General features: G+C 41.2%; 1 protein-coding gene across 2 annotated transcripts in view; it reads right to left on the bottom strand.

The window, feature by feature from the left end:
• AP3B1 (adaptor related protein complex 3 subunit beta 1) overlaps positions 1-13,424 on the bottom strand; it is a 156,331-nt gene that overhangs the window by 71,888 nt on the left and 71,019 nt on the right. For both annotated transcript variants that reach the window (XM_069963026.1, XM_069963025.1), the window contains exon 15: positions 1,726-1,902. In XM_069963026.1, coding sequence (XP_069819127.1) covers positions 1,726-1,902 — 177 coding nt within the window. The remainder of the gene's footprint in view (positions 1-1,725; positions 1,903-13,424) is intronic.

Below are 13,424 nucleotides of genomic sequence, written 5' to 3' on the forward strand. Positions count from 1 at the left end.
GATGTGAACTGGGCCTTAAAGTTTAATTTTTAGGTTTTTTTTTTCAGTACAGGCGATTTTAAGAAACTTTGTAATTGGGTTTATTAGCCGAAAAATGCATTTTTATCGTGAGAAAGCAGTTTGAAGCTCTCCCCCTGTCTTCATTGTTCTCTATGGAGAGGGGAGGGGTGGAGGGAGATGAGGCACCAAAACAGGACAAGAAAGAGTTAATTTAGAGCTACATCACTGGGCTATCGCCTCTGAAGTCAGCACTGACTTCTCTTACCTCTGAATACCGGCTTTCACACAACTCCTGCTGTGTAATCCTTTGTTCTCTGCTGGCAACTAATCTCCCTCCTTCCTCCTCCCCCCTCCATAGAACAGACAGGGGCATGTCTGATGCAACAAGATGTGATTTCCTGATAATGAGCAGTGAATGAGAGGGGGGGGGGGGGGCGGGGGAGTCTTTTTGAATGCAGATAATGGCACTTTAAGTGTTACTTTTTGGCCAAAATCATAAGTGGCGCATTTGGTGATGTTTTCTTGCGCAGCGTTTACATTGCAGAAAACCTGTAGTATTGACAGTAGCTGCTGAGTGGATAAGATTTTAAAGGAGAACTCCAAACAAACGAAAAAAAAAAACAGGGAGGTCAGGGAGTGGTGGGTTTATACTCAGTGCATCCACAGTGTCTGCTGGTCCTGTGACGTCATAACTGGCCTTAGAAACGCCCGCTTAGCCAATTAGCGACTGAGGCGGGACACCTTTGCACTCCCTGGGTTTTTACATTTGTTTGTAGTTCTCCCTCAAAAGGGAATGTGCCGCCATGTTTTTCCCCCCTTTTTTTGTTACTTAGGGTACTATTACACAAAGCATATTTGGCCGATGAACGGTCGTTCCAACTGATAATTGTTTTGTGTAATAAGTTGTGTTTTAAATCCCTGACAATCTGTTCAGTGCACAAGGTCAGCTGGTCGATGATTTAAAGCATGACCTAATGTCTAAAAAACCATACCAATGGTGTGCTGGCTGTTGCTGGCTGTAGCTGTGACAGACCTCCGCTAGCTCCTATGGCTGCTCCCAGTGGCCCCCCACTCCATGTAATAGCACCGACTACGAGTGGGAAACGAGGACCAAGCGAGCGCTGACCTTACAGGTCGTGCTGGCTTGCTCTGAAATATTGGGCCGTTTAATACGGCCCTTAGAGCCAGATGCTTAAAAATATAGTTCCTTTTTTCTAGCTTGTTCATATTTTAATATTTAATTGTAATTTATTTTTGTACAATAAAATGGGGGCAGCCATCTAACCTGCGCTGTTTTGAGCAGCATTAGAGATATGCTTTACATCAAGCCCCAAAGACATCAACTAGCCACTATAAAGTTGTCCAATTGGTGTGAATGGTTAAGGTTACTGAGTATATTATGTGACCTTTGCTAAGCTCAATCCACAGGGAGGGGGAGGCTGAGCTGTGAGCTTCCGATGCTGTCTTTTCTATCTACTGGGGTCACCTTTCACTGTAATGCTGAGCAGATCACTTTACAGCTGCCTTCATCTTATCATCATCATAGAAAGAATCTAATCTCTAATCTTCCTAATAGACCTAGTAATGTGAATTAAAAACTACAAGATTTCAGGATTAATTTATCACCCTGACTTCAGACGCCATCAAATGAAAAATTTCTCCATATACATATTAATATCAGGAACTACAACTACTAAGGTCCTCTTGACACTGCCGTAGATTTACCTGTTTGGAATTAGTTAGGTATAGCTTTGCCGCAAGGTTTAATATCTGCAACTTGACCAGGTCATCCTCACTAGTGAAGCTCTTTGCCGTTTTTCGTAACACATCAGGTGCAATTTTGGGTACACGCTCACAATACTCTCCGATAAGCCACAAAATGCTGGCCCTCGCCATGGGAACCTGGAGAGAGAAAAAAAAAATCATAAAATTAAACAATCATTTCATCAATCCTTTTTTTAGTTGTGCTGTTAAAAATGTGCAAAGAAACAAATGTTGCAGCCCTATAGATGCACACATGTAAAGTTTGGTCAAATAATTATGTGCAGTGTTACAGCTACCCATAGAAGCCACTGGAAATATTCGCAAAATGCCAAAGTAGAAGTTATGGGATTAGTGGGTTAACAATTGTATCACACCATATTATTGGTTAAGAAAAACACTGTCAGTCTGTAACGGACAAAACACCACCCAATAGTCAACCAGATGGAAGTTTACAAAAAAAATCCAATGAGTGAAGATAAAACTAACATTAAAGTACAGAAAATAAACAAAAAAAAAAATCCCAGAATTTCCTCCCTTATTTGCCTCCTTTCCTTTAATCCTATTTTGTCCCGTATCACACTTAAAACTGAGTGTGTCCTAAGGGATCAGCCATGATCAAGCGACTATAAAGACCTTCCCCTTGGTTAAGCTTCAACCTGTTAGCTGACCCTCTGCTAATATTGAACAAATCAGCAGAAAAATATCCCCTGTGTTTACTATGTGATTCCTACAAGACTTTTTATATACTATTTTACATATACTAGAATTCAATTACCTAACCTGCTGATAGATCCCTATAGCATTCGAAGAGCCGATGATGAAGGTAATCTTCTTACTTTGATCCTCGGCACTGCTTTCAGGAATTTTGTATTATATAAATTTTTCTTTTAATTAAGGTTTTTCACACATTTTTAAACAAAACAACAGACAGGAAATATACAGCAGAAACAATCCCAAAAATGAGCAGAAAATAATAAAGATTGCAAAAAGATTGCAGAAAGAGGGGGGCCCACATGACATCCAACTGGAAATATCACACAGAAATCTAGGTCACAGCGTGGGCAAAACAGTATCAGGAATTTTGTTGTTTATTAGATATGTAAATTAGGCTAGCACCCTCATTGAACCAATTTGCCCCGGCTGGCCCTCCCTTCCTAAAGAATATCCATTTGGCACTCTACAGTGATCAGTGCCGCTGTGATGTCACTGCACAGCAAAGCCCCAATAATAATTAGATGGGTCAGACTGGTACAAATTGGTGCACTGAGGGCAATAGTCCTGCCCCTAATGCACAAAATCCCCTTATATGCATACCTAAACAACTACAAAGTTCCCGAAAACGGCACAGAGAAACTCACCTTCATCCTCAGCACCCTGTGCGCTACAGGCACATATCAGCAGGTTAGATGCTTGATTAGATCAACCTGCTGATTGTTTCCTTTTAATAATGTAAACTTTGTGCAGATCAATAAATGCCCTTGCCCTGTATCAATGCATTCATTCCAAAAGAAAGGAAAGCCAAGAGATGTCCTCCCTATTTGGATATATTAGTTGTATTGAACAATTATCCAGACAAGGCTGGACCTCTCTCCACTGCAGCTGCAATAAACATAATGTCAGTCAATTGAGAAGGAAAAAGGCCAAAAAACAATGGGGAGAAGCGTTGTGGCACCACAGTGCCAAACATAGCTTAAATGGCGGTGCTACATAGAGTTACCATAGTACTCACTGCAGCTGACACTATATGCACATGTGGCCAGTTTACATAGGCTAAGACTGGGTTTACACTGCGTTTTTGCAAAAAAAAAAGGTGGAAAAACAGATGCAATTGTGTGCATCCGTTTTGATCCAATTTTCCATTGACTTCCATGAAAAAAAAAACAAACAAAAAAAAAAAAACGAATCAAAACGCAGTGTGAACCCAGCCTTATCTGAATCTATACATGATTGACAGCACAGGAGAAACATTTTGTTTTGCATTTTTATTATTCTCTAAAAATGTAATGTCTAGATTTTTGTGTAATCCACCACCAACCTGAAATGTAGATGGTAATTGGTTGACAATGGTGCAAATGACCTGCAAAGAGTCATTGGTTGGTCACACTCGGGCCAGGATACTTCAGCACAAGCCAGCTGTTGCCTTTGGGGTGCACTACCTTGGACTTATCTGCACGTGCACAAGTTGGCTTGTGAAATTTTATGTTTTTTTTAAGCTCTTGAAATAGAGAGACGTATACGCCAATACATATGAAAGATTTCTTCTCCCCTGGACTTAAATTATTAAGAATATCGCATTGGAAAAGATACTTTTTGTTGGTCACAATAGCATAGAATACTATGCTAATCTATACAGTATAAAAAAACCTACATAAAATAGAGGCCCTAACAAAATGCAGTGTATTGGACAAAACACATCTATAACATCCTGGATATCAGGTTGGTGGCAATTTTTGGGGTAACAGGTAACCCCTAAAGTTCACTACAGTAAGAATAACATAAAAAAAAAAAGTTTTAAATAATTGTTTCTACAACCACATATAGTATTACTCCTATAGACGCGTATCCGCTACCTGTTGGTAAATGTGGCTTGGAAAGAACACCCATGAGCCATCTTTACAATACTTATATAATGAACACATAATACCCTCCGTAAGAGCTGGAGAGCTACTGGAGGGGAGTGGTAGCACTCATAAGGCGTGTGTTTGGGATTGCGGTGCCGTTGGAACCTCTGAAATGTGTCCTGGGCCTGGTGGGAGAGGATGATGAGCCCTCGGGTGTAGAATTGGCTCTATGCAGGGTTTTATACCAAGCACGTAAACTTATAGCGAAACACTGGATAACACCTACCGCACCCACGGTAACAGAATTGATTGCTAAAATTAATGACACTGTTCGTCTAGAAAAAGGTGTATATAAGAAGCGCAAGGCCATGAGGAGGTTTGAGTCTGTTTGGGGCCCCTGGATAGACGCCCCCGGTATCCCTTCCAGGTTTCTCCGGAGATCCCCGATGGAGGCCTTCCTGCTACTGGCAGATCAGACGGCTAGAGGTGCAGGGAGAAGGGGCGCTGCGGATTAGGGTCACCCACTACCCGACTGGACCTCTTGCTCCCCTCTCTCTTTCTCTTTCTTCTTCCCCTGTCTCTGTGTTGTTGTATTGCCTGATAGGAGGGGGCCCTCCCCCACGTTGCCTTCTGGTTTTCCTTTCCTTCTATTGTCTGCCGGTACGTGAGGGCGGTTGGGGGATTCTGTTTATATATATGTATATGTATATATATATATATATATATATATGCAATAGAATATCACTAATCTACCTCGGTAACTGTTTCTCCTGGCTAGGGTTGTATGCAAGATTCATGTTTTACAAAGCTACCTGAAAAATTCTGTTTCAATGTATATTTTGGTTATTGATTTTCAATGTTTGTCCCACTGTTTGGGATGTTGGAAGGGAAAGGGAGGGGGAGGGAAGATTAAAGGGAGGGGGTGGATGGGGCAGAGGGTGAAAATGAAACACTGTTTGTGTTTGTAAAACTGTTTTCTCAATAAAAAAGATCTGATTTAAAAAAAATACCCTCCGTAAGCTGCACTTATTTCCTGTTTAAGCTGAATTTAGCCAGCGTTCTTCCATTAATAAAAGCCCACTACTGGCTTTTCAAAGTTCAAGGATTCGGTTAAAAAGAGAGGAAGAAAAAAAATAAAATTCAAGGGTCTATTGCTTCCATTACTACCTGGCTTAATGTGGCCATACAATGAGTGCGGACAGAGTGCGGCACAAGCATTTAACCAGCGGTTAAGTGCACTTTCTTAACTCGGACGCATTGACAGTCTTTGCAGCCTTGTTACCCTGTCTGTATTAAGAGAAGGCAGGCCGCACAACTGCGCTTCCACAAGTAGTCACAGAAGTGAATATAAAAAGGAAATTGTACAAATTATGTATTGCAAAGGGAGCCACTTAAGGAACAATGCAGGTCTCACAAGCTTCCCTTTACACCAGAACGGCTGCCACTAAAAGCCCCGCTCGCCTCCATTTAGTCCATTTTAAAAGAAGAATGAGCATCGGTAAATTAGAGTAAATAGCTGGAATAGAAGCAGAAGATTTAGTACCGCGCAGAAAGGTGGAGGAACAAAACGTCTGTGAACTTTTATCAAGTTTCTATCACGCATCACAAACAGCACAAAAATAACATATTCATGTTCTAAACTGTACATCATCCTAATACAGAGTAAGCTCCAAGGGGGCAATAAACAGATGTATAACAATTGCAAACACTAATAAACATGGCCCCCCAATGCAAACACAGTCTATGGCCCCTTTCACATGTCCGTTTACTGTAAGGTTCCATTAATTTCTTTGGCACCATACACATACCCAAAGGTGTTACGAGTCAGTGTTGGGGCCATGGTCTATGCCGCAACTTTTGGCCACACAATGGCTGGTCCGCTTTCTTTTTTGGCAGATCACCTATTCTTTAAAAAAGTACAGTGGTGCCTTGGATTAGGAGCATAATTTGTTCCGGGACCGTGCTTGTAATCCAAATCACTCTTATACCAAAGCAAATTTTCCCATAAGAAATCATTGATATGCAGACAATTGGTTCCACACCCCAAAAATAATGATTTTTTTATTCTGAATAAAATGTAAAACAGATGAAACAAACAATGATTAAGAGGCTGAATATGTAATATTATAAGTTACTGTACAGTATAGAAATTAGCACGTGATGTATAATGTATAATAAGTGCATAAACCTGAAAAACAGCAGCAGTTTGTAGATACAGGATGGGATTGCAGATCCCCATAATGCAGTAGCATAGTACAACAGGCTAGAATAGAGAAGCAGGGCTGCTGTCAGAGGTCTGTGTGGTCACATGACAGCAATGGGGAAGGGGTGTGCGTTCAGCATGGACCAATTAGGAAGTGAGAATCACAGAGCTGTGCAGGAGGACAGTGACAGAGACTTTTCTATACAGCAGTGTGAATGGCTGAGTGTAAGTCCAGGAAGAATATAGCAGCAGTGTGTATAGCTGATTGTGAGTGCAGGCACATTATAGCAGCAGTGTGTGTAGCTGAGTGTAAAGGCAGCCACACTATAGCAGGAATAGAGAGGATGGGAAACACAAGGGCTGACATAGACTGTAGGAAGCATTAAGGAAAGAGCAGGGCATATAGAGAGAGAGAGGTTACAGCTATGAAGAGATTACCCCCACACAGTCCTGTTCTCTGATGCAAGCCCCAGTCTGAAGTGAATCTCCTATGATTTGAAAGGTGAAAGAGACTTCCTGGATCATATTACAGTGCTGTAGACCACGCTATGCAGACCATGTCCCTCCCCGACTCGCCCTCTCACCCAGTACAGGGAGCTCTTGAACCAAAGTAATGCTCTTTAACCAGGTCACAATTTCAAAAACTGTGAGCTCTACTTGCAAAACACTCTCAATCCAAGTTACCATTAAACCGGGGTACCACTGTAGTTTTTGAAAGAGGGCAGGTATATAGGAGAGAGTACTGGGAGTACATGGAACACAATTGTTTGTTCAGGGTTTCAATATCGGCAAAATAGAAACTAAATATATAAAAAAAAAAATGCACAAAACCCCCTTTTAAAATCCGCAATGTCACAGAAAACTGAAAAAAGTATATACCATATAATGTCCATATAATTAAAATAAACACTGCTCGTTTTCATTACCCTGATATTTTTTTTTTATTCAAACAAGAAAGCGATTCATCACCGAGTCTGCATTTAATGAGCCATTTGCTGCTGTGGCAATATTTGGGAAATTATAATTTAGATTCCTCTTAATAACTAATCTAACATGAATAATGTCTTTGGGAAGTCAAATCTACATCCAAATTTTATTTTTAATTTTTTTTAATTTTTTTTTTTTTTTTATAGAAATATTACCTCCCACTTTTATAATCAAAGGAGTAAAACTGTCTCATGAATAAAACTTTAAAACTGATACAGTATTCATTTGTAGAATAATTTCCCAGTCTAGTAATGCTTGACATTATTATAGTCGCTATCTCTCAAATTAAAAATGACAAATTAAGCTCGAAATCTAAGACCACTAGGTGTCTCAATTCTCTACACATTGCTGTCCACTACCTTTTCTTAGGTTAAGTCTGTCTCTACTAACAGAGAGACCAGGACAGACTACAGAAAGAGGAGGTGGGGCTTAGTTACTGGCATGTGCACCAGAGAGAGAATGAATGTCCCATGGTTGTACACCCTGCTCCAGAGGACCCACATTGTCCCTGAATAGGGAATCAATGTTCACATGGCACTTTGCATAGCCAGCAAGTAGCAACCACTTTTCCTACCCACATGTCATCCACAGTAGTGAGGCTGATCATTGGCCCATGTAACAGGCATACAATGCCAACATTAAACCAAATTTTTCTCTTTCTGATATGCACATTGATCCTATTTACTAGGGATGGTCCTAACCCGCCGAGGTTCGGGTTCGGATGAACCCGAACGCTCGGCATCGGATTCCCGCTGTCTGCCCGCTCCGTGCAGCGGGCGGATCCAGCGGGAAGACTGCCTGGAAAAATGGGATACAGCCTATGGCTATGGCTGTATCCTATTTTTCCAGGCGGTCCTCCCGCTGGATCCGCCCGCTGCACGGAGCGGGCAGACAGCAGGAATCATTACCGAGGGTTCAGGTACGTACAAACCCGATCCGAACTCGGTTCGGACCATCCCTACTATTTACTAAACCCCCCAAAAACTAGTCACACCCAAATGGCATTCAAATTTTCACCAACTTTTTTGAGTGGCTAAGCTGGGTTCACGGTCCATTTCTTTCATACAAAAAATTTCCAATGTTCCATTGACTTACATAATAATAATAATAAAAACTGATCACAAAATGGATCAAAATCCATCTGTTTTTTAGCATACAAAAAACTGGACAAGGGCCTAAACAGTACAATGGAGTTAGCCACTTTTAAAAATTTTAATTAAGACTTAATTTTTGGTTATGATAAGGCATTTACTCATACAGACTGCATTTTTTGCTGGCCCATTCCTTACAACCTCATTGCTCCCCTCCCTTTCCCATCCTGATGTCACAGCCAAACACAGCTCTGTCCATACATGGCTTCTAGAGATGAGCGAACCGGGTTCGGGTTCGAGTCCATCCGAACCCGAATGTTCGGCATTTGATTAGCAGTGGCTGCTGAAGTTGGATAAAGCCCTAAGGCTATGTGGAAAACATGGATATAGTCATTGGCTGTATCCATGTTTTCCAGACAACCTTAGAGCTTTATCCAAGTTCAGCAGCCACTGCTAATCAAATGCCGAACGATCAGGTTCGGATGGACTCAAACACGAACCCGGTTCGCTCATCTCTAATGGCTTCCTATGGAGGAGACACATCACTCTGCCTCCTCATTAGCATCACATTGTGCTCAAGCAAAGAGGACAGGAGGAGTGATGTGTATCGTCACATGCTTCTCCACATGATGTCATGTATGGATGGAGGAGCCATGTATGGATGGAGGAGCCATCTGGCCAGGTCGCAGGATCAGCTGAAGGTGGAGCAGCATGGTTATAAATAATGAGATTGCAATGAAGGCAATCCATAAGTAAAGGGCGTATTGCACAGCCCGATGATTAGGGTAAGCGAGCGCCAATCTCCTAGATCGACGCTCACTTACAGAGCCTATGGTTCGATTCTCGTGCAGCAAGGGCAAAACAGACATCACTATGTCCGTCTGTTGGTTTAAAGGTGTGAAATAATATGCACTTACGTGTCCAATGCTGTCACTGCAGAGATGGGTTTGGAAGTGTCAGTGGTGGCTGTACCGAAATGGGAATCTCAGAGACCAGCCAGGCAGACACCGGGGGGAGTGTGAACAGGTAAATTAAACATCTTTATTATTTTCTATACCCAATCAGCAGTGGGTTATGGATTACCTATGCATGGCTTGCAATTTTTTTAATATGTTGAAAGACAACGATCAGCCAATGATCGGCTCCTCTGGTGATTGTTGTCTTTATTAATGTACACGGGGAAATATCTGCCCGATTCTGCAAATACTTGCCCCGTGTATTAAGGTACTATTACACAAAGCGATTTTTTGATGATCAACAATTAACGATAAACAAACTCAAACGACCGATATGGTGAACGACCTGAAATCGTTCACCCAATTACACGGACCGTTGATCGTTACTTATGATTGTTCCTGCGTTCGTCCTGTTGTTGCCACTGCGTTCACTGCTACTGCGAACATTGCTTCATTACATGCAAACAATTTGCGAACGATCAACGATAAATGATAAAAATAGGTCCAAATTCTATTAAAAGACCAACGATTTCTCGTTGTCTGCTATAACACAAAACTATTATCGTTCAAATTCGAACGATTTAACGATTTTTTGAACGATCATCATTCTGTGTAATACCACACTCTAAGGGCCCTATTCCACAGTAACGATAATCGGCCGGATCGGCCCCATTTGGCCCGATTCGGCCGATTATCGTTCGGTGAAATAGAGAGGACGATCAGCCAGACCTAAAATCATCGTTCCCCCACCGCGCATCGCTACGGTTGAATAGCGGTGCGCGGCGGCCGACCGACAATTTGACAAGCAGCAGCATCATACATTATCTGTCCAGGCTTCTTCTCCATGCTGTCTTCATCCCCGGGTCCCGCGCGCTCTATCTTCAGAATAGCCGGTCAGTGGACGGAGCGCTCAGCCAATCACAGGCCGGGACCGCCGCGGCCTGTGATTGATTGAGTGCGGCCTGTCAGCTGACCGGCCATTCTGAAGATAGAGCGCGCGGGACCCGGGGATGAAGACAGCATGGAGAAGAAGCCTGGACAGGTAATGTATTAGGCTGCAAGGACATCGGTAACGATGTCCTTGCAGCCCTCGCTCAACGATCATCGGGCCGTGGAATAGGCCCAGTAAACGAGCAGCGATCTAGCAGATCGCCGCTCGTTTACATTGTTGATCAGGCCCTCCTCGGCCCGTGAAATAGGACCCTAAGTGTCTTATCAATTTCCAGCCCGGACAGCCAATGTAAATTGTAGTTATGAAACAGCAGGAGAACCATAGGTTGCAGGCCACTTGTTCTATGTCATGTCAGACAGCAGTCTGTCAAGCAAAAATGAGGGGTTGTATAGGCGAGGAGAAGTCAGGGGAGCATTGTAGCAAGTCGTTTGTGCCACTGTGTAAGACAGTAAAATGTGCCGTTTTGCCAATTTCTTTAATGAAAATACACAAAAAGGAACCTAATGAGTTAAGCAAATTCAGTCTGCTGAAAAGAACAAAAAACCACTTCAAGATCCACGCATATAAAAAAATAAAATAAATAAAAATAATAAAATCAGTCAATAGTGCTTGTTTACCACGGCTCAAACAAAAAAGGTAGTTAATCATACAAACTTTTCTAGCGGCAAAAAAAAAGAAAAACAACTGGTGAAATATCCCTGGGCTGAAGGAGGGCATAAAAAAAAGATCAACAATCGACTAATACTCTACAAAAATATCCACTAGACGAACAAATATGAATAAATCTGTGCTGTCTGAATATCCCAACTAAACCTATGCACGGCTGATCGGCTGTTTCATCATCATACTGTGTACCAAATGACTCCGGAGGATCTTACACAACAGTGAGTAAATTTCAGAGTGGATGACACCTCGGAGAAACATTGCAATAAAGAATTTTTCTTTTTGAATCCAGGGTCCATTAGGCGCCTCATCGCTGAAAATGACATCTCATCAGCTTAGCACAAGTAAAATTTATAACAACATTAATACAACAAATCCAAGACTCAAATCCCAGAACAAGCAGCCGTGCAGCCAAATTCAGCAAGCACATATTATGCATGCCGAGACCGGAATCACAATCGTCTATCGGCAAATAAATAACCATTGCTGACTGCGGTGTGTAATTCCTGGGATGGGGTAATACTAAACATTGCTGCTCGTCGTCCAGATGACAATGAGGATATTCAAGCAAAATGTATGTACTAAAAAAAAAAAAAAATTATATTATATATATATATATATATCATTAGTGTTACCTCCCCTACATTGCCCTTTACCCCGATCTACTCACTGGATTTTTGGTTGACTGTATAAAGTCTACTTCCTAACCTATGGCCCAACAAAAATCTATAGCCAAAATGTATTACACATTGCAGGACAAGGACATCCATATGCATTATGCTCTTCTGTTCATTTAAAGGGAATGTCCAGGATTACAAAAACATGGTTGCTTTCTTCCATAAACAGCACCATTCTTGTCTTCAGTTTGGGTGCAGGTTTTGCAAATAGACTTATTCACTAGAAAGGAACGAAGCTGCATCCAAACTAGAGACAAGAGGTGTGCTTTTTCAGAAAGAAAGAGGACAAAATTTTTATTAAAGTATTGTATTGCCCCCCAAAAGTTATACAAATCACCGATATACACTTATTACGGGAAATACACATAAAAGTGCAATACACATTATTCCCTGCAATTACTACTGCATCAAGGCTTCACTTCCTGGATAACATGGTGATGTCACTTCCTGGATAACATAGTGATGTCACTTCCTGGATAACATGGTGATGTCACGACCCGACTCCCAGAGCTGTGCGGGCTGTGTCTGCTAGAGAGGATGATGGCAGGGGGACACTGAGAGCCACAAGGCACTGGAGGGACACTGAGCATCCCTCTGCCATCAACCTCTGTCACATCCCTCTTCCACATCTCTGTTTTGCTAATTTGTCCGATGAAACCATTTCAGACAACCAGCAAGAAGCCTGCTGGATGCTGTTGGTGTCCGGCATGCATCAGATCTCAATGTCCTTTTCTCCCACTTGTTTTGCTACAATAATAAAGCAGAAGAACAAGAAGAACAATGTAGTGCCCATTCCTGGTCCATCATTTGGGTGAGGTGGCTATATAAGTTCTCCAATATGGCTATAGGAAACTTTATAAAAATAAATAAATATATGACACACAGACAAAAATTTATATATATATATATATATATATATATATATATATATATATATATATATATATTTTATTATTATTTTTTTTTATTATTATTATTTTTTTTTTTACAATTTTACCTATACCAAGCATTGTGTATTGGTGTACTTCTCTATAATGAGCTAAGAGAGGGCTTTACTCAGGACCACTTTCCCCAGCACTCAGCCCCATGCATTTATAGCTCCACAATTTCACACCCGCTGCGAGGCTTTTGTCTTTTCCAACCCCAAATACTCGACACACTCGGCTCGGAGATATCTCCCGCTACTTAATCAGCACATAATTGCCAGAAGACAATGGCTTTTAACCCTTTCAGGACCAAGGCAAATTTTATGACTATGACCTGTGTCACTTTATTAATCAATACCTTGGGAATGCTTTTACCAATCCTTCTGATTCCAAGATTGTTTTTTTGTTACATATTCTACTTTATGTTAGTGGTAAATTTGAGTTGATAGCTTTAGAATTTTTTTGTGAATAACTCCAAAATGTTGTTAAAAATGTAAAAAAAAGCACATTCTCTACATTTGAAAGTCTCTGCCAATAAGGAAAATAGTAATACTACATTCATTATTTATTAATTCATATCTATAACATGTCTACTTCATTTTAAAAGCATTTGGTGAACATGCTTTTACTTCTTTGGGATGTTA

Source organism: Dendropsophus ebraccatus, chromosome 3 (assembly GCF_027789765.1).
Source record: "Dendropsophus ebraccatus isolate aDenEbr1 chromosome 3, aDenEbr1.pat, whole genome shotgun sequence".
In the NCBI taxonomy this organism is placed as follows: Eukaryota; Metazoa; Chordata; class Amphibia; order Anura; family Hylidae; genus Dendropsophus; species Dendropsophus ebraccatus.